Source organism: Pelodiscus sinensis, chromosome 2 (assembly GCF_049634645.1).
Source record: "Pelodiscus sinensis isolate JC-2024 chromosome 2, ASM4963464v1, whole genome shotgun sequence".
NCBI classification, from domain to species: Eukaryota; Metazoa; Chordata; order Testudines; family Trionychidae; genus Pelodiscus; species Pelodiscus sinensis.
Genome location: NC_134712.1, coordinates 70,494,846 through 70,516,854, shown reverse-complemented (window position 1 = coordinate 70,516,854; position 22,009 = coordinate 70,494,846). Strand labels below are relative to the sequence as shown.

Below are 22,009 nucleotides of genomic sequence, written 5' to 3'. Positions count from 1 at the left end.
TCTCAAACCCTACGCAACCAACACCCGCAGCTATCTCCGAGATACTACTGACTTCTTAAGGAAACTACAAAACATCGATAACCTCCCGGATAACACCATCCTTGCCACCATGGACGTAGAAGCTCTATACACCAACATCTCACATGAAGACAGATTACAATCAATTAGGCAGTGGTGTACTCTGGGATAGTGTTTCTATCTGACAGCAGACCTATGTAACTTTGTTCTCACCCACAATTATTTCCAGTTTGAGAACAACTTATCCCTCCAGATTAGCGGCACAGCCATGGGTACACGCATGGCCCCACAGTACGCTAATATCTTTATGGCTGACTGAGAACAACGTTTCCTCAACTCCTGTCCCCTTTTACCTCTTCTCTACTTATGCTACATAGATGACATCTTTATGATCTGGACGCATGGCCAAGAAACACTGGAGACATTCCACAGAGATTTTAACAACCTACACCCCACCATCAATCTCAGCCTGGACCATTCTACATGAGAGATCCATTTCCTGGACGCCATAGTACAAATCACCAATGGAAAATTAGACACCATTCTCTACAGAAAACCCACCAACTCATACAGTTACCTACATGCCTCCAGCTCCCATCCAGAACACACCATACTATCCATCGTGTATAGCCAAGCCCTTCGATATAACCGCATCTGCTCTAATCCCACTGACAGAAACCAGAAACTTCAGGATCTCTACCAAGCATTTATAAACCTCAACTACCCACCTGGAGAAATAAAAAAGCAAATTGAAAGAGCCAGACGAATACCTAGAAACCATCTACTTCGAGACAGACCCAAGAAAACCAACAATAGAACACCACTTGTCATCACCTACAGCCCCCAACTTAAACCTAACACATTATCAATAAACTACAGCCTATACTGGAACAGGATACTAAACTCCCAAGAGGCTCTGGGAGACAGACCCATAGTCTCCTCTAGACAACCACCTAACCTCAAGATGATTCTTACCAACAAGCACAGGACATACCACACTAATACCAACCCTGGTACCTTCCCTTGCAACAAACCCCATTGCCAGCTTTGTCCACATATTCACTCTGCTGATACCATTATTGGACCTAACCAAGTGAGTTATAAGATCAAGAACACACATTCCTGCGCATCCAGAAATAGAATTTATGCTATCATGTCCCGAAAGTGTCCGTCTGCTATGTACATTGGACAAACGTCTCAGACACTTCGCCAAAGAATCAATGCCCACAAAACAGACATTAGACAGGATCATAAAGAAAAAACAGTTTCTTGCCATTTCAACCAGAAAGGACATTGTCTCAACGACTTGATTACCTCCATCCTGTTTCAAAGACCTTTTCAGACCACACTTGAAAGAGAATCCTCTGAACTGCCATTCATGCTTAAATGCGACACTTTACTCCTAGGTTTAAACAAAGACATTAATTATCTTACCCATTACAAAGATAGCTTCCCCCAATTATCTCTATCATTAGCTCACAGACATTTACCTTTCCCCCCCCCCCATTCCCCTTTTGTTTTGAAATATGATTTGTCCTTTTCATATGTGTTCATTTTTTTAATTGTATCCTTTGGTATATATGGTTGTGACAATTTTCTTCCACTATTTGATCTGAGGAAGTGGGTCTGGCCCATGAAAACTCATCACGTAATAAACCATCTTGTTAGTCTTTAAAGTGCTACATAGTCCTGTTTTTTGTTTAGCATCAAAGTGCAACTTTAGTGCAGAATTAGTGTTTTTTTTTCACTCAGACATAACAATGTAAAACCTAGAGTCTACAGATCAAAATATGCAGGGGAATGTAACTGTTTAGTGTATTTAGGCTGTAAATACTTTACAATGCCGGCAACAGCAGTACTATGTGAATGCCTGTTTTCACTTTCAGATGACATTGTAAATCAGAGGGCATCATTATCTGCCGTAAATCTTAGTGATTGGCTGAGCAAGAGTAGGACTGAGTGGATTTGTGTGAAGTGACTTAAAAATACTATTTCTTTTGTTTTCTCTTTTTAAACTCTTAACAGTAAGGATAGTCAGTAAAAATCACAGCCCCCATCTGTTAAATCTAAATATCACATGAACAATGTTGTATTATTGCACATGGTTTAATGCTGGGAGGTGGGGAAGCCTCACTAGTGAACAGGGCTATCAAGTGAGCTAGTTTTGTCACATGATCCTGTAAGCAGATTGTTTGACAGTCCAAGGGTTTAATAAATACACATTTACAATATGCAACTTAGTTTACATATCAGAGTGCAGCTATAAGTTACAGCATGTGTAATTGCATGTTGTAGTGTGTGTTTTTGTATGATGATTTTGAGTTCAGCTAAATTGCTGCTTGTTGGTTTTTATTATTTTTATGGTGGGGATTGAATACACCATGGTCACCATGTGCCAGCTGGGAGTGTACTTTAGAACTTGACCTTAAATATTCCACAAAAGGAGGCCAGATCCTATTAAACAGTACATCCACCCTTCTCTTAGCTTAAGGTGAACTAGGACACAGCTTTTCTAGGCTTTCCAGATAAAAGGAGTGTTTGAACAGACACTGGTAATTCTGTTCTTGGGGTAAGCAGTTGCATCAAGGCAACAATCACAATCTAGAGGAAGGATCCAGCTGGTTCTTTTAAGTTTGTGTTCCTTTTTGTGGCCTAAACCATTTAAGAACTGCAGAAGCTCCACCAGAGTCCGGTGTGTTTGGGAGGAAATGAGATTTGGGGAAAATATTTTAGTGTATTGATAGTTCCAACTAGGGCAGACTTGATTTAAATCAAGGCAATATAAATTGTTTAAATCACCAGGTGGAAAGTCTTGATTTAAATGACTGATTTTAATCAACTTTTCTATTTCTACTTCAGTTATTTTTCTAAAGTTACATTCTCATTGCTTGAGACAATTATGAAAACATGTTGATTTGCAACTACATAGAGCTTTTATACTAGATTTGGTACATCTTTTTGCTACTTAGCAGGGTACAGTCTAATCAAATATATTGATTTAAGAATGTATATAGATTTGTATTTTTAGATTCTTATTAACTTAAAATTTTTAGTATGTTAGAAAATGATGAATAACTTTGCTTATTTGCTAGATAATGAATTTTTGATTATGGTTTGTGTCAAGATGTACTGGGATGTTACTTTCTATTGTGTTTATATTCCAATTAACATTTATTTTTATTAAACAAAGCAAACCTTAGATGTTTTGGATTTATAAACAATTCATATCAAAACATGTTTCACATTTACTAGCTAAATTTGCTTTATTAAATAAATGAGAGTTTGCTTTATTAATCAGTGAATTCAACTGATTATTTCAAGTCAGCCTGGAAAAATTTCCAAATATGCCTCAGTGAAATCTTTTGAAAATGAGATGAAAATCTCCTAAATTAGGTTATCCTTCAAACTTTGAAAACTAGTTGATCTCCTCCTTTCCTGTCTAGGTTTTTATTTGTAGACTGGAAGGGGAGGTGGGGGAGATTTTCTGCATTTTCAACTCCCAGTTAATGGTCTTGGCTTGGAATGAATATGTCCAAATGAAGAAAATATTCTTCTGTGTCTGTAGGAAAGGTTACTGCTGTTGAAAGCTAATTTCACACTTCAACAAATTCTAGTTCCAGGTGCCCTTACTTAGTGATTGCCACAGGTTCAGTGGTGCAACATCAGCAAACATGAACTGCTTGGATAGTTCACTTCCAGTCCTGAAATTTATAATGATTGGCATGACTTGTGGGTGGTTTAGATGCCCATGTCATAATAGCATAACCTTTAGCAGGCAGGCATCTTTCCTGGTGCTTTGGGTTGAAAATATTGGCAAGAAAATGAGGTGTAGTAAGTGTTTGATTCATCCACTCTCTCCTGCCTGGAATTTAGCTTTATTTCTAAAGTGTCTCATGATTTTTTTTTTTCTAAATTTCAACCACCTCACCAATATTTATGTAGTTTTTCCAGTGCGATGGAAATAGGTTTCAGTATATTCAGCATATCTTCCGCACTTCTTTTTAGTCCTGTGCTGACTACTTTGGCTACATTGATAGTTCCATCTGCTGTCATGGCTTTTCTTTGCAAACTGTCATCAAGATAGGTCAGTTCTTAATAATGCATAGCTCAAAACTGTCAACCAGTGAATTCCATTGTACATCTTCAGAGATGATTAATTTCTGACTCTTTTCAGTGACACTGAAGAAAAGCAATTGTAACAAGTAGTTTCTGAAATTTCAAAAACATTTTCCTTTATTCCTGGACCTGTGTGTAAATCTTTGACTAAAACATTCCCATGTGTTGCAAGTTTGAGATACTCTGCATTATCTTCTAGATTTCTTGTCTTTGCTACATTTTAGCATTGTAATAAAGCTATGCACTTGAAACTTCAGTATTTGTTTGCAGTTCATTATCGCTTTTACTGCTACTTAAGCAATTTGCTGAATGAGCATTTCCTGATACATCAGTTATACTTGTGAGACACAAACTCCCCTGTCATCTGTTGGGGTGCAAACATATATTACTAGATGAGAGGAGCATGTCACTGATCAACACTGATGGGAAATTCATTACTTTTTTTGAAAAGGGTTCAAATTTCTTTCTGATATGCTGTATCAAGTAGCCTTCAAGCAATATCTTGCTCTGCCTCAAAGTGTATGCAGATCATCATAATTGAATAATATAGATGAAATGTTTTTTCTGAACTAGGCTAAAGAGCAAATTTGTTGCATAAATGAACTGATTACCAACTTATCTGTGGTTTTACTGGATTATGATGGAAGCTTTTTAAATATAGGTAATTTTATTGTCTGGTGTATGTTTAACTGCAGCATGATTGGGGGTACCATCAGAAGTCTCTGAGGTTGTAGACATTTCAAATGATGGTCAGTCATAACTCCTTAGGTCTAAGGTAGATCCTGAAAGAAAATGGTGAAAGTTAAGGATGTTAAATTTAGATTAATCAACTAATCGAATAGTCCATGTAATTTGCATCGACTATTCAATTAGTCTATAAGGCGCCTCCGCCGTTGAAATGTAGCAGGTGCCCTGCCAGCTCTTGCTTCATTTCAAAAGTGGAAGCGCTGCGGGGGGGATGGCCAGTGGGGGACTTAGTAGTCCTCCGCTGGTCCACCGTGGTGCTTTGCTTTTGAAATGTACAAGAGCTCTCCTGGCTCTTGTACGTGTCAAGAGCAGGGAGCAAGAGGCCAGCAGGGGACTGAGTCCCCAGCTCGTTCCAGGCTCCCTGCAGCACTTCTGCTTTTGAAATGTAGCAAGAGCGGCCCCTTGCCACATTTCAAAGGCAGAAGCACTGCCAGTTTCCCGCTGTGCCCCTGCCTCTTTTCCCCATGGAGACAGTGCTGAGGGGAGCTGGCTTTTAAGGCAGCTCTCCTCAGCACTGGATCCTGCTCCTTCCTCCCTCCTTGCTGCCTCTCTCTGATAGAGGCAGCAAGGTGGGGGGAGGGAGGGGGAAGGGAAGCAACTAGTCAAGTCACTAGTTGACCAATCACTTTCTTCCCTAGAAAAAGTAATAGTCGGTGAGAGTGACTTTAGTGCACTGTTGTAAAAAATGAAATTGTAAATCAAAGATTCCTTCTATTGCAGCTGTTTTTATTGTTGTTTCAATGATATAACTTTATTCTAAACTTAATTCTGAATCTAAAATAAAACTATCTAAATTTACGCTAAACCTTTATTTCTAGTGTTATACCAAACCACTGCGGGGAGGGAGGTTTAAATGTGGAAATTAATAAATACCTAATAAATTTTACTTTTAAACAGGATTTTTTTCAACTAGGAGACTTGATTATATTGAACAATAAATAAATCACTTTAGAAGTCCAGCAGCAGCAATAAAACATTGACATAATTCTATTACAAAAATAAACAACCAATTATATTTCAACACTTAAGTAATCTACTCAAAATATGAATTTATGATGATATCGAATGTTTATTAGCGTAGTAGAAGGTGGTAGGCAGTCCATACAACTGGTGCAAAAATAAACTTACTAATTAGTTGACCAGCATTGTTCAGGCTCGTCCGCATCATCATCATCTTCAAAGTAATTGCCTTCTGAGGAGCATTTTTCATAATGTTGTTTTGTTCTGATAATCAGCCTTGCCTCTCCTTTTGTTGCAGTGTTTACATTTGTTACATTTCCCTTTTCTACTCAGAAGTACAGGAATTTCTTGCAAATACTCCCAAATAGTGTTTATTTTACAACTTGTAGCCATGGCAGGTTTCTTTTTCTGCCATGTTCCCTGGTGTTGAAATCAGCACTAAAGACTTCACTCTGAAGAATGTTGTACCTTCTTCCCAAAAAACAAGAAGAAATCCGGTGGCACCAAAGAAGACTAACAAATGTGTGAGAGCATCAGCTTTCATGAGATACAACTCTCTTCCTCAGATGCTTGAGATGAAAGAAAGGCAGTGGATACAGAGGCTGGAGTGTAATATCAGTGTTAATGTACCCTGATTTAATTAGCACTGATATTACACTCCCACCCCTGTATCCCTACCTTTTTTTTTCCACTTCTTCAAGCATCTGAGAGAAGTGTCCTCATAAATTTGTTAGTTTTCCAAGGTGCCATCGGATTTCTTCTTGTTTTTTTCTGAAACCCTTTTCCCCCACAGGATCCTGCTTTGACAGTGTTAATCATTTTTTGTTGCATGCACTGTTCTTTCTCTCATTTAATTTTCTTGCCCCATTCCCACTTTTACTGCTGGAAAAACAAACTAACAATAATCCAAGACTTCAGCTCATGTAACCCATGTGCCTTTTGCACTATAGCATTTTATTTAAGGTAGGAGGCAGTTGAGAAACTAATAGATTTTTGTTGGTATCTGGCTGCCTGTATGTGCAAGGATATGGAGCACGACTATTTACTTGAAGTACTCAGTTATCTGCAAGGAAGGATTAATAGTTACTGGCAAGGGTGAAAGTAACTTACATTTCTTACAGGTACTGTACTATCATAACCTCTCCCTCTTCCCCAAGGCAGGGAGGTGAGGTTGTGATACAACCATACTTGTAAGAAATGTAAGTGTGGGATGGAGTGTAGGAGTCAGAGTTGGGATGCAAGAGGGGCTCAGAGCAAGGGGTTTGGGTGTGGGGGATGCAGGAGTCAGGGCAGGAGGTTGGGGTGTGAGGGGCAGGAGTCAGGGTTGGGGTATGAGGGGCATGAGCATATCAGTGTTCCCCATGGACCAGAAACTTAAGTTTCCATGGTGGGTGGAGTCATAAATATTCATAATTAGAGCTTAAGTAAGGAGAAGCTATAAAATAGGCATGTGACAGTGTCCAGGTGAGCTTATTGGATACTTCTGTTGAGATAGTGATGGTGTCTCCTATTGAGGCAGAGGCCAAGTCCTGATGACTTGGCTGGTATCTTGCATCCAGTATCACAGCTCCTGGGTCCACCACAGGATTGAACCTGTCATACAATGCATGACTAATGCCACATTTATAAAGCTTGAACTCCAAAGTGTAGGTCTTCCCGCCCTGATTTGTTTTCAAAGGACAAACATCTTTTGACTCCACGTTTTTTAATGGAGACTCATGAATTCAGCCTGCCTAATTTTTACTTTACAATTTCTTAAAATATTTATGAGTTTAGACCTTAACATATTTTGTATTAAATTCTGGTTTGAATTTTAAATGTTAATTTTACAAAAAGGAAAATGTAATTAATCAAAACCAATTTTAAATTTAAAAAAATCCAAGAATTTAAATTAATGTTTGTTTTTATCTATCCTGGTCCCAATATTTGAACTTATTCATTGTGCAGCAGCAACAAATAGGCTAATAGAAAAACTGATCAGTATCAAGAAGAATTTATTACATAAATTAAAGGATGTTGAGCAAGCAAAGGTCAATTTATTCTACAAGGCAGTGTAGAGTCCAGTTTTGGCCAAGTTAATTTGGAAGTTAAAGAGCGTGTTGACTTAAAAATTCATTCCTATTCTAGAGATATGTTGGTTCTAAATAGTATTATTCTTTTCAAGTTTAAACATACTAGTAATAGCTATATAACCAGAATCTGCTTTCCAAGCATACCCACTGTAGCTGGAGAGAGTACAGCAAAGGGCAACAAAAGTATGAGGAGAGTGTTGTAGTATGTTTCTAATTCTTATGGGTGCATTTGGGAGGGAAAGCTTGAGAACAACACAAACATAACAGAAGACACACGATATGAACTGAGTGCTGCCATTCCATCACAGCTCTGTTGAAAGGGTGTTAGTAGGGAGAAAAAAATGGGGGACTGTGTGGAATCCCTGATGTTCAGGTGTTACGTGGCATTTTGGTGGAGGCTCCGTATTGCTTTAATTTGGCCCAGAGTGATTTAAGAGATTATTCATGTAAGAAAAATCTAGAGTTGTATATTTAGAGAATGGCAGATAGGTGGAAGAAATGGCATGAATGCATGTAAACAAATATTAGACCACATGAAAATACAATTAGAGGTTAATTGAAGATTAGCTAATTAAAATTAGATTTGTCCGTGTTGATCATACCCTGGCCTTCTCGAAGTATAACCCCAGCGTGGCTATGAAATACTTTGTATTGGTAGTCTTTCCAGTGTTTTGTGCCTGAAAAGTTTTTTTATAGAAATTTTAATCTTAGGAATGTTTTGTCTTTAGAAATATGGAGGGTAGGAGTGTCAAACAGTGAAGGGTTGGTCCTTGACCATTTTATGGTTCTTTGTAGCTAGAACCATAGAAGCTAAGAATAAAAAATATTGTATTGCGCTCACTCTCTGCCAGGGAAAGATTATTCCTTGCAGGACATTTTATAGTATCTAGCCTAGTTTCAGATGTCTCAAGCAATGGGGCTTTCACAATTTTCTTGGGGAGGCTATTCCATAGTCTGATGGATTACATTGTCAGGAATGTCTTCCTCGCATTTAGTCTCAATTTTTGTCAGTTTCATTCTAGTCATTCCCTTTTGTACCGCTCTAAGAAGTTTCCCTTTTTCTTTGGTGCTTCCATTCTCACTGATTCTTCATAAATTGTTCTGTTGCTCACTCCTGTTCAGTTATTGCTTGAATAAGGTATACTTAGTTGTAAGCAAGTATGAGAGGAGTTTGGAATCTGCTTATATCCTCCCAGTGAGGATGAGTATAGAATATTGCTTATGTTGAATAAGTGATTCAGTAAATCAGTGTACAGAATATGCAAGTGAAAATCCTGCATAGACTAAATTGATGATTTCATCCTAACTAGCTGAATCTTGTTCATCTGAAAATTACTTGGCAGTTAAACATTATTGACAGTCTCTGAACTTGAATAGCAGAGGTCAGGATTAAAGTTAGGACTTATATGAGAGACTGCACAGTCCCAGGCCTCTGGAGTGGTTGTGTACCCACAACATCAGTTAAAGTCAGTGACAGGTGCTTAGCATCTCTGAAAATTTGGCTTTAGGCATACAGGCAAATTTTGAAAAGTGCCTGTTTTCCTATATGTTAAATGGGGATAAAATCTTTGTTAAAGCACTTTGAGATCTCCTATACTAGTGAAAAACACGTGTCACTGCTAATCATCCTCTGTTCAGAAAAAAAGATGAGTTACTCATGAATTGGTCTGCTGCATCCAACTTAGGAATTTAATAAAGTGGCAATGTATTTATATCATGCTACCTTTAGCCTTTTGTAAATTGCTCCACAGATGCAGTTGTACTGTCTTCATAAGTGTGCCTGGCAACTCTTTTATTTAAATAAGAGTTGAGCAACAGCATAAAGAGAATTTGAAATCCAAAGTCTTTCTTGGTGGATTCAAGCTTTGTTTCATGGGACACTGACCACAGATTTATTAATCTCTTTCAAAGCCTTGCAGTCGCATATGATCAGAACTCATCCTTGGTAACCTTATCTAAATGTATGTCGATTTTTAAAGTTTTATTACTCAGCTCTGATACAGAAACGAATAACGTACAGTTGTATAATATGAAAAGTGCTGAAAAAGGGGGAATCAAGCACAATTGCCTAGCTCATTGAAAATATTATAGATTTAATCTTCTTCTGGAATAAAGCATTGAAGGAGTTCAAGCTTAAATCTCTGGAGCTGAAGAAGGCCTCAGAAGTAATATTTTACATACAGTCTGGACAGCTTTGAAAGTGTTATCCCATTGACACTTTAAGCTTTGCCACATTAAATTGCTACCATAAGGCCAGTTCAAAAAGTGTCCTTGGGTATTGTTCCAGCCATCATTGTAACACACCATTTTATGTTGTATGTTGCGAATTATTAGTTCCAAGCTGTTCACATGTATGTGTTTTTATACATCTCGTACTGTTACCTTAACTTCCCCATCCCTATTTAATGAGTCTCTTTGATGCACTGCCATTGTTCTCCTCTCATGTGTGAGCTCTAGTACATAAAAAAAAGCTTGGGTACTACACACCCAATCATGTTTGTGAGCACAATCTCCATTACAAGTTACATCACATGACTTATAAGAGTATGGACACTATTGGGGTGCGGATCAATTATTATAAAGCTGATGCTTATTTCTAAGCCAGGGTGAATAAAAATGGATTTTTAAAAAATTATGAATCAAATACTAAATTTCTCATGTAAAAATGTCACATATTAAATCACAAATATACTATGAGACTGTAAGCATAGGTATAAAACTGAATTAATTACTTTAGTCTGTTCTCCCTAACTATCAGCTCTTACTCCTTGAAAGTTCTGGGTTTTCAGTTTCTGTAAGTCTGCTGAGAAACATGTGCAAAGACACACAGATTGGATGGGATTGTTTTGGTTCTGTGCTAATGGGGTGGTGAACCTGGGCCAAGCATAGCAGAGGAGTTAAAGACCTTGTCTAAAGACAGTACAGGCAGTCCCCGGGTTACGTACAAGATAGGGACTGTAGGTTTGTTCTTAAGTTGAATCTGTATGTAAGTCGGAACTGGCGTCCAGATTCAGCCGCTGCTGAAACTGACCGCCAGTTCTGACTTACATACAGATTCAACTTAAGAACCCCAAGCTTCCCCAAGTCAGCTGCTGCTGAAACTGATCAGCGGCTGATTCCAGGAAGCCTGGGGCAGAGCAACTCTGCCTCGGGCTTCCTGTAGTCAGCGCTGGTCAGTTTCAGCAGCGGCTGACTTGGGGACGCCCTGATTCAGCCACTGCTGAAACTGCTGAAACTGACCAGCAGCGGCTGAATCAGGACCTGGGGCAGAGCAGCTGGGGTGCTGCCGGGTTGGTCCAGTAGTGCCCAGAGCGGCGCTGCAGGACCAATCGCACACTAGCTGCGCACCCCCCCCCCCCCCCAGCAGACCAGGGACACGGGGAGCAGAGCCGCAGCGGCAGCGGGGTGCCGCGCCTCTGAGGCTTTGCTCTGGCAAAGCCTCAGAGGCGCGGGACCCCGCCGCTGCTGCGGCTTCAGTCCCGGTGCCTGTGGTCTGCTGGGGACAGTCCCCAGCAGACCACAGGCACTGGGACTGAAGCCGCAGCAGCGGCGGGTTCCCGCGCTTCTGAGGCTTTGCTCAGAAGCCTCAAAAGCGCGGGAACCCGCCCGGTGCCCCTGGTCTGCTGGAGACGGTCTCTAGCAGACCAGGGGCACCGGAGCAGCTTACGAACAGGGCTTTCTCGCCCCGGAGCTCGCAGGTAGCAATCCGCCACCTCGACCTCCGGGGCGAGAAAGCCCCGTTCGTAAGTGCGGATCCGACATAAGTCGGCTCCGTGTAAGTCGGGGACTGCCTGTATATAGGAAAAGACAGAAGCAGCATAGAAAAGAACAGTGGAGTGGACTGGAAAGGAAAAGGAAAGACATTATGCAGCATACACAGAGCTTCCTACATTTCCCCTACATTTTTGCCACAGAAAAACTGTCATGGTTTCTGGGTGTTAAAGAAACCCTGTCTGGGAATATTTTGAAGAAATTCATTCCCTGGGTAATAAAGGAAAACCTGTCATGTGGAAGCAGAGCACGAAGATGCAGGGCCTAGCTGCAAGAACGAAACATCATAAGGAAAACTGCTTATAGGGATAAAATGATATGGATATTGCTGAAAACCAATGTGGATCAGCTTTGCAATGCATCATTTTTCAAGACTCTCTATGCCTTTTAAACCTATTCCCTATATTACTTCAGCATAAAGCAGCTTTCCCAAAGGAATCCCATCCTATACTTATTTTTAATAATGCTTATTCCAAAATTAAAGTGCATTCTAAGCACAGTCAGTCTTAGCTTATTTGGTAATTTAGAATCAGAACTGCATGAGAGTGGGGGTGGGAAAGGTGAGAGCTAGTTGTAGAAACGTTAAGGATACCATTCATTTAGGGTATGTCTATACAGCAACATTATTTCAAAATAACTAATGTTATTTCTAAGTAACTTAGTCCGCAACTACAAAGCAGACCGTTACTTCAAAATAATGTCAAAATACTGTCAAGCTGGAGGACTTCTTACTCAGACTCCTGTAACCCTCATTGTACAAAGAATAAGGAAGTTGGAGGAAGAGTGCTCTATTTCAAAATAAGTGCTGTGTAGCTCCCAATTTTGAAATAAGCTACGCAATTGATGTAGTTCAAGTTACTTACCTTATTTTGAGTTAAACCCTGCTGTGAAGACACACCCTCAGCATTCTGACAACTTGTCTGTTAAGCTTTTTTATTTTTATTTCAAATGTTGAAGACAATCATCAGCCAGCAACTCAGGAGACTGTTTGTTTGTTGCAAATATGAAATATTTATGTAATATGTAAGATTTAGTTTAATAAAATAAAGTGCTATTTTGTTTGTGTGTATGATTTAGTTATTGTCATTCCTTATGTACTTCTGCTGCATCTGCAGCTTGATACACATAATGAGTATTACATACTATTTCCTAATTTGATTTTTTTAAACTTACCTAAACAAAATTTTAGTCAGACTTTCCAAAGAGTTTAGCCTGTTGGGTACTGTGCTCTTCAGAAAATCTGGCCATGTTACATATAGTGGATTGTTTTGGGGGTTTTATTCCTGCATAGTTGTTGATAGTCTCTGAGCATCCATACAGGAAATGAGCACCAATTTAGAACAATCTATAAACATGAACTTACAACTTAGCTTTTCCTTTGTTTATGTAAAAAACAATAAAACAAAATCTCCTCCATTTGAAATAAAACTCCAGGTGGGGGAAAAAAAGAGCTTAGTTGTATCTTGTAAACTATTTCAGAGAAGAAATAAGGGAAGATTCAGGAATGCAATGCAAGCCATTACTAAAGGGCTTTATTCTTGTACAGGTTGAAACTTTCAAATCCGGGACTCTGGTCCAGCAACATCCATGATCTGAAAGGAAGGACCCTGGTTGTTGCTGGACAAGAGAGCCCCAGAGATGAGGGACACAAGCCAACTGAGAGTCTTGCGGCTGCTGGGGAACTCCAGCTGGGCTGGAAGGGGCTGGTCCTGGGATGGGTGGGAAGTCCAGCCCTGGGGAGTCCCTGTGGCAGTTGAGAAGACTCTCCAGGTCATCCAGGAACCCCAGCGGCAACAGGGCTGGTGCCAACTGAGAGGAATCCCCAGCCCTGACTGGGAATCCAGGCAGCAGCTGAGCTGGCGGCATGTGTGGGGAATCCCCTAGCTGGGATCCCCAGTGGAAGCGAGGCAGCGGTGGCCAGGTGGAATCCTGGGTGGGAGTAGGACTGGCGGCAGCTGGGAGGATCCTCAGCCCGGAATCCCGGTGGCAGTGAAGCCAGTGGGAAGCCCCAGCCAGCCAGGAACCCTGGCAGAGAGGAGCCAGTGGCAGTTGGGAATCCCATCCTGAGGAGGCTGATCTACTGCATGCGGCCAGCAGTGGGGAGGGGAATCCCAGGCTCCGGGAATGCCCACAGCCTAGAGAGAAGCCTTGACCTCTCCTGATCTGGCAAACTTCGTGGGTTGGGACCACTCAGGTCCTGAGCATGTTGGACCAGGGAAGTTCAATCTATACTAATTGACTGGCAGCCCCAACCATCCCCCATTGATTTCACTTAAAATTCTATTTTAAAATGGTTTATATTTTAAAATTGGCATGATATGGCCAAAATATAAATCTAGATCTGTAAATATAAAACTGTCATCTCTTTTTAGTATTAACCTTAAGAAATCAGTGTTTTAGTAACGTTTTCCTCCTCTTATACTAACACTATGCAAATAGGAATATTACAGAGCTACCGGTACTTCAGGGCAAACCTTTAAATTTCCGGTTGTTCACTTCCTTCCATGACTTTCCTTTGTGTAGTCTTGATTTTTGTATAGTATGGCATGTAACTTATGTTACCATTGTAACTGAACATAAGCTTTGTAGTTTTTCTCCCTGCCGTATTCGCTTTTGGAAGAGTGCTATGATGGATTTTTTTTTTTTTTTTTTTTTTACTTTTTCCCCTCCTTGACAGCTGTATATTTGTATGTCTCATGGCTAAACTTGCTGGCCCCAAACTGCTGGTAATTGGAAAAACTATTTTTTAAGCCAGTGGCTTAATTTAATGAATTATCATTTAAAATGTCTTTCACTCTTTGTTTTTAGAGCCAACAGGGCAACTGTACTCTCCAGTGGTAAACCTGCAGTGATAATCCCTCGTGTCTCTCGGCTGGCAAAAATGAAGTTCAGATTTCAGCTATTGTTCAGTAACAGAATTTTATGCCTGCCCAACCTCTTATCATTTCTGGCCTTGGGAGCTAACTTTCTAACCTGCTATAATAATGGACCTTTTAAAAAGTAAACATGCCCTCCTTGCTGCTAAATCCTTTTCTTTACTCCTCAACTCGGCTCAGATGTTGGAAAATTGTTCTTCCTTTAATGTTAACCAAGTAAACAATCTTCAGCACCAGTCAACACAACAATGAGACTACAAAGCTTTCATGGAGAGCATAATATGGCAAATAAAACCTTTACTATAAGGGAGGAAACCTAGTTTCACTCTCAGATGTCAATTTTCTGAGACAAATTATTATTTTTTTTGTTTGTTTGTTTTTTTTTTTGCAGGGCAACATACCACACATTATATTTATGCATGGTCATGACTTCTCCCATATTTTTCCAGACCAAATCCTATTTTTCAGTAAATACTTTGTGTATATTAACTAATCACAGCACCTATATAAGGAAATTTGTAGTTGGGGAAATGGATACAGAGCTATTAAACGACTTCAGAGTCACACAGCAGTAAGTGGCAAATGGAACTAGACCTTCGGAGTCCCAATCCTAGTTCTAGTCCTAATCCTGTCCAAAATCCTTTTGACTATGCTTTATCTGAATTATCTTTCAGCTTTGCTCCTAATAGATGTATACTGAAAAGAATTGCCACCATTCTCACTGAATGCTGCAAACTTTTGTATGTTACTCCCTTCTTTAAAGTTTGCCCTTTTTGCCCTTCTGCTGTAGTTGGTATAGGCAGGGCTGCAACAAGGGCAGGACAAGTGGCACTCTTGCCCTGGGTGCATCAAAATCAGTGGCATAAAGATGCAGTAAGTAAAAAATAATAAGCTGCAAAAGTAAAGAGCGTGATGCATGCTAACCTAAGGAAAGGGGATACAAAAATACCTAGTTATGGTGCTGAGCATAGGAGAGGACCTTTGGGAGATCACCCTTTGCCAAAGTGTTATAAAATTTAAATGGAGTTAGCCTCCATTCTCCAGAAAAGAGAAAAGGGTTGCTTGTTTAATGCAGGTTGTTCCTTGCAGGCTGTGGATTTTTGTTTTTCTGATGGAAATTCTGTGAAACTTGCTCCTTTTTAAAATGTATCTATCAAATATGTTAATTGAAATGCCAAGCAGATTTATTTATGTAACTTTTATTTTCTAGTTGGGGAATGGCGGTCAACGTGTATTCTACCTCTATAACTCAAGAGACTATGAGCAGACATGACATCATTGCATGGGTTAATGACATAGTAGCTTTAAACTACACAAAAGTCGAACAACTTTGTTCAGGTAAGATATTAATTTAAAATCTCAAGTATTCATAATAAGCGTTGAATCTAAAAATGAAATTTGATGAAAGTGTATGCCTCTAAAGCCTTCTGTGCCAGGGCTAGCTTTTTTGAGGGAAAACAATCTGAAGAAAATATGCAACTGTGCTTTTTGTATTAATGAGTGAAGCAAAATGAATGCAGAACATGAGTCTAGATAAAGAAGCGGATAAAATCTAGTAGTATGATGATTGAGCGGAAAAGGAATGCAATAGAGAATTTCTGTATCATAAATACAGTACAGTTATTGAAGAAAGTATTTTTCAAAACATGTTACATGATTAGGAATTAAATTGTCTGAAAAGTAACAACATTAGTGAAAGCACCATTATACACAGAGGAAATGGTGAATACCCAGATGAATAAAATATTCAATTGGTAAGTGTCTTGAAATCATTGTTGGAAGGCACAGAAAATATGGTGATATGAAATGAAGTGGGACATAGGGGGTTTGAAGAAATCATTGCCTAATGCTGCTGCAAAGTGTTCCTAAAGTGTGCCAGGCACATCTGATTATTTCCTGTGCATATCTGACAGGCCCTTGCTGTAGGCAGTGTAATCAATGAGAGCTAAGAATACAGGAGATGTTTTGAGGAAGTCTGTGATTTCAGAAAAAAAGCCAGCAGATTCTGAAACTGGGTGGCAGCTAGGAAAGTGGTAGTTGTAGGCAGTAAGTGTTATAGCTGTTTTTGAGAATCAGTAACTATAAAGAAATATTGCATCACTGCTTATGTTTATAGTTAACGAAAAGGATGAAGTTTAATGAGGACAAATGCAAATACTCCACTTGGAAAGGAACAATCAGTTTCACGCGTTCAGACCAGGAAGTGACTGTCTAGGAAGGAGTACTGCTGAAAGGGATCTAGGGGTCATAGTGGGCCACAAGCTAAATGAGCCAACTGTGTGATGCTGTTGCAAAAAAAGCAGACATGATTCTGGGATGTATTAACAGGAGTGTTGTGAGCAAGACATGAGAAGTCATTCTTCTGCTCTACTCGGTGCTGATTAGGCCTCAGTTGGAGTATTGTGTCCAGTTCTGGGCACCACATTTCAAGAAAGGAGTGGAAAAATTGGAGAAGGTCCAGAGAAGAGCAAAAAGAATGATTAAAGGCCTAGAAAACATAAGCTATGAGGGAAGACAGAAAGAATTGGGCTTGTTGAATTTAGAAAAGAGAAGACTGAGGGGGAGCATGATAGCCATTTTCAAGTATACAAAAGGGTTTTATAAGGAGGAGAGAGACATTGTTCTCCTTGGCCTCTGACAGGTTAAGAAGCAATGGACTTAAACTGCAGCAAGGGAGGTTTAGGTTGCACATTAGGAAAAACGTCCTAACGGGCAGGGTGGCTAAACACTGGAATAAATTACCTAGGGAGGCTGTGGAATCTCCATCTCTGGAGATATTTAAGAGCAGATTAGACAGACATCTATCAGGGATAATCTAGATGGTGCTTGGTCCTGCTGTGGGGGCAGGAGACTGGACTTGATAATCGCTCAAGGTCCTTTCCAGTTCTAGTATTCTATGATCACAATTGCATCAAAAGTGTGTGCATGTTTGCTCTCTCAAACCTCCAACCCAGTGCTGCCTAGGCATATGCCCTAGTCTGCTCAAGAACCCACACCACCTCCCTACCTTCAGAGGGTCCCTTGTCCGGTCACTCCCAGGATGTGTGGAATTTGAGCTTCTTGTGGGGGACCGGATTCAAACCCACCACTCTGTGCTCCCCAGGCAAAAAATAAAAAATAAATAGCTCAAACATGAGAATTCAAGAATCATCAAGAAGGAAGACAGGCAGTCTTTAGGAATAAATTATGGAATAAAGTTTACCAACCTAAAGATCCTGCATTTTCAGATAGTTCCTTTGGTTATCCTTAGTTGAGCTTCCTCTTGAGAAGGAACATTTTTCATGGTGTTTCATTCGGGCAGCCAGGCCTTGCATTTCTTTGTTGCTCTGTTTGCATTCTGCATTCATGCCTGTTTTACCCACCAGTAGAGGAACTTCATTGGAAATTGTTTAATCTGGGTCCTTTTGCATCCTGCTGCTGTTACATTTTCCCTTCTAGTCAGAAAGGTACGGTGTATATCAAATCAATTAAGGCAGTGGTCTCCAACATTTTTATATTTAAGATCACTTTTTAAATGTCAGAACAAGCCAAGATCTACCGCCCCATCCTTCCCCCAAGACCCCACCCCTTTCTTGAAGCCCCTCCCTCTCTATTCTTCTATTCTTCTCTCCATCACTTGCTATCCCCAGCCCTTATACACTGTACACTGCTGCTTTTTTTCAGTTCTTCTGTAGGAAGAGGTTTTTCCAACCTTTGGCCTGTCTAGACTGGACCAAATGTCAGAAAAAAATCCTTCTTTCGGAAGCCCCTTATTCCTTGTGGAATGAGGAATACAGGAGTTACTGAAAGAGCATGTTTGCTCTTCCACTAAAAAGAGCGGAAGAACAAACGCGTCCCTGGATGCGGAAGTGTTTTTCCAGGATATCCGTTGAATCCTGGAAAAACTCCTGCAGTACCTTCACTGCTGTACCTTCACTGGGTTGAGACTGGATTGTGGGCTCTGGAGTGGAATGAGGTATTTGGGTGTGGGAAGGGGTGAGAGGTGCAAGCTCTGGAGGAAATCTGGATGCAGGAGGAGGTGGAGAAGGGGACGCTGGCTCGGGGAGGGGGCTCAAAGCTGGGAAGTGTTGGAGTCAGATGGAGGGTTTCATCTTTGCTGAATGGAAATCTTTTTTTTTTTTCTTTTTTAATGCATGCCTAGTTGAATCAAAACTCTACATCTATCTGGGTGTTTTAATTAAGTTCCATACATTTATCTGATTATTGGCTTTGGAAAATTGTTTCAAAGTATTGGCACCTAAACATCTAATATGGTAGGATAAGGTACATGTGAATACAGGCAGTCCCCAGGTTACGTACAAGATAGGGACTATAGGTTTGTTCTTAAGTTGAATTAGTATGTAAGTCAGAACTGGCTCCAGATTCAGCTGCTGCCACTGAAACTGACCAGGGGCTGACTACAGGAAGCTGGAGGCAGAGTTGCTCTGCCCCCAGCTTCCTGGAATCAGCCTGATCAGTTTCAGTGGCAGCAGCTGAATCTGGAGCCTGGGACAGAACAGCTGGGGCGCTGCCCGGTAGGTTCCCACAGGACCAACCCGGCAGCACCCCAGCTGCTCTACCCGAGGCATCCCGCAACAAAAGCCTGGTCTTCGGGGGGGGGGGGGGCGCACTAGCTGCGCCCCCTCCTCCCCCAGCAGACCAGGGAGACCTGAGCAAAGCTGCACAGGCGGAGGGACCCCCGCCGCCCATGTGGCTTTGCTCCTGTCTCCCTGGTCTGCTGGGGAGGGTCCAGCAAAGCCGCTGGACTCGCCCTCCCCCCCCCCCCCCAGCAGACCATGGGGACAGGAGCAAAGCCGCCCAGGCGGCGGGGGTCCCGCTGCCTGGGCAGCTTTGCTCCCGGGCAAACGAGCAAAGCCGCCCAGGCAGCGGCTTTGCTCGGGTGTCCCTGGTCTGCTGGGGGGGTCCAGCGGCTTTGCTGGACCCCCCCAGCAGACCAGGGAGACCGGGAGAAGCTTTTCTCGCCCCGGAGGATACGGGTGGCGACCCGCCGCCCATGAGCTCCGGGGCAAGAAAAGCCCCGTTCGTAAGTGCGGATCCGACATAAGTCGGATCCGCGTAAGTCAGGGACTACCTGTATACACTTGTAGCATTTATCACTGTTTAAGACAGGAAGCATAATGGCCAGAATGACCTACTAAATTATTCTTGTATGATCATTCAGAAGCTTCTGAATGTCTGAAGTTAAGCTTGGAATCTTATACCCCATCACCCTGAATATTTGCAGACATTCAAAAAAACCTTTCATTATATAATTTCATAACCAAAAAGGGAAAAATAGTTTGAGAGAACTTAATTTAGGAGAATGCTGTGAAAGTTAGAGATCCTAAACCTCTAAATCTAGATTGTCCATACGTGGAGGGGGGAAAATGCCTGTTTCATTACACATACAAACTCTTTCTGTGTCATCCAGCAAGGATTTTAAGATGTACCAGAATGGAAGAACATAAACAAGGCTGCTTTATCAGAATTCTCGTCCTACCTTTTCTGTACTTAGCATTAAATGAAATATTGGATTGCAGTAGCTTTCAGATTCTGTCTTTGTATAGGTTTCCAATCTCCCATTTTGTATTTACATTCAGTTAGTGATAGACCAAATTACTTTACATTTATTTACAAATTCAATTTGAGGTTTTAGCTGTGGTTTCCCCCCCCCCCCCCCCTTGGGCATTCTTCTTCTGCCTAAATTCTCATATTAGGATACCATCATCAGCTCAGTCTTGCTTTGTTTGGTCTGTGCGAGAGTTCTTTGTACAATCCAAAAATCAGTATCTGAATTATTGACAGTAATTCAGGTTTTTGCAAACACTTCTCATAACATGGACCATAACAGTCTGATGAGCCACTTCTCTTGCTATTTGACTTTTACAAACAGTCTCTTCCCCCACTTCTCTGCCCATGTTGTTAAGGAAAACTCCCATAGCATCTATAGGGATTGTTTACATGGTAAAGTAATATTAAGGAAGCACTTGCTGTATTTTTTTTTAGTTGAAAACAAAGAGACAAGCTAGCACCTTGCCAGCTGTCTGTGGACCACCAACAAGGGCAGCATGGACCACAGTTTGAGAACTGTTGATCTAAATTCATTCATGCTAGCATTCTTTTGGCTATGGTACCTTAATGCATTTGCAACCTTCATGCAGCTTAACATCAGTTTCCATAAAATGAGTATTTCTAGAAGACTTCAAAGGGAAGGAGGATGTGGGAAGCTTTGTAACACTTGGAAGCATTTCCAGTTACAGAGCAACTAAGATAACTGGATTTTATCACCTAATATAAAAACTGTAAGGATGCTTTGCTTTTTAAAGAAAAGCATTAAAATTTGTAATGCAGGCTCATGCATTTTCAGTTTGTGCTCATTTTTGGCAATAAAAGCAATCCAAATGCCAGAAAAAGCTAACTATAGAGCCCTTTTTTAAAAAAGGGAATATTATCTACTGTCTGAATGCAAAACATGAAGGCCCTGTTTTGTAGAATGATGAACATCCCTAGCTTCCACTCATGGCCGGTGAAATAATGTCATACATATATTGTAGTAAAGGCATATAGTGTACATCAGAGGCAATTTAAAATATTTTGAATATAAAGAAAATCTACTACGATGACACTGTGTCTTTAGGTAAGATTTTGAGTTCTAAATAATATGTTTCAGTGAAAAGCTTGAGCTGACTTTAATGGAAGGAAGAACAGCTGAAGCCACTGAATTCATTCTTGATTTTTTTCATTGCCGTTAAGAGTTAAGGAGTGGGCTTTAATGGTGTGCATACTACAGAGAAACCAGGATGTTTCTCCATATAGCTGGTTAAATGAATGAAGCTAGGATGGGAAGCAGCAAAGGAAGAGGCTGCTTTTTCAGTTACACAGTATTTGTATTCATCTTGAGTCTTGGATGTGTTTTTTGTCCTTGCTAAGTAGGTCGAGTGCAGCATAGTGTCCCCTGTGCTTTCAAAATGCCTGCTGTAGTAGTGATGTGCCAAAAGGATTGGGTTATAGATGAATTCATCCCTGGAGAATCTAAATTTAGTCTGGAGCTCTCATAATTTAGCTTTGACAACATTAGACAGGGAACATTCTCCAAACACACAAACTCCTTGGGATTCTCTTAACTTTGGGGGTGTGGGTATTTGGTCACTTTTGGTCTTACTCCAAAAAGGTTGGAATTGTTTTGCATTTGATTGTTGAGCTGAATATGAAAACGTGTCTTCAACTACATATGATGTTATAGCATGTCAATCTACTGTCACAATGTTCTCCTAAGGATCTACAGCAACGTAGACTCAGTCCTTGATGCTAAACCAAAAAAACCAAAGTTGTAATTAATTGCCCTCCACGTGGCAGCCTTAGTTCTATGGGGTTTTTTTTAATTCAAATTGAAGGTAGACTCCATTGTCATCTTCATAGGAGGCAGGTTATTTTTATAATGAATAATTATGAATCTTATTTTAAAGATTT

The 22,009-nt window shown here is 40.5% G+C and overlaps 1 protein-coding gene across 3 annotated transcripts in view; it reads left to right on the top strand.

Annotated features, from left to right (window-relative positions):
• The window catches only part of MAPRE2 (microtubule associated protein RP/EB family member 2), a 151,952-nt gene that overhangs the window by 70,602 nt on the left and 59,341 nt on the right, over nt 1-22,009 (top strand). For all 3 annotated transcript variants that reach the window (XM_075920733.1, XM_075920732.1, XM_006115378.4), the window contains one exon: nt 15,771-15,898. In XM_075920733.1, coding sequence (XP_075776848.1) covers nt 15,778-15,898 — 121 coding nt within the window. In that variant the 5' untranslated portion in view covers nt 15,771-15,777. The remainder of the gene's footprint in view (nt 1-15,770; nt 15,899-22,009) is intronic.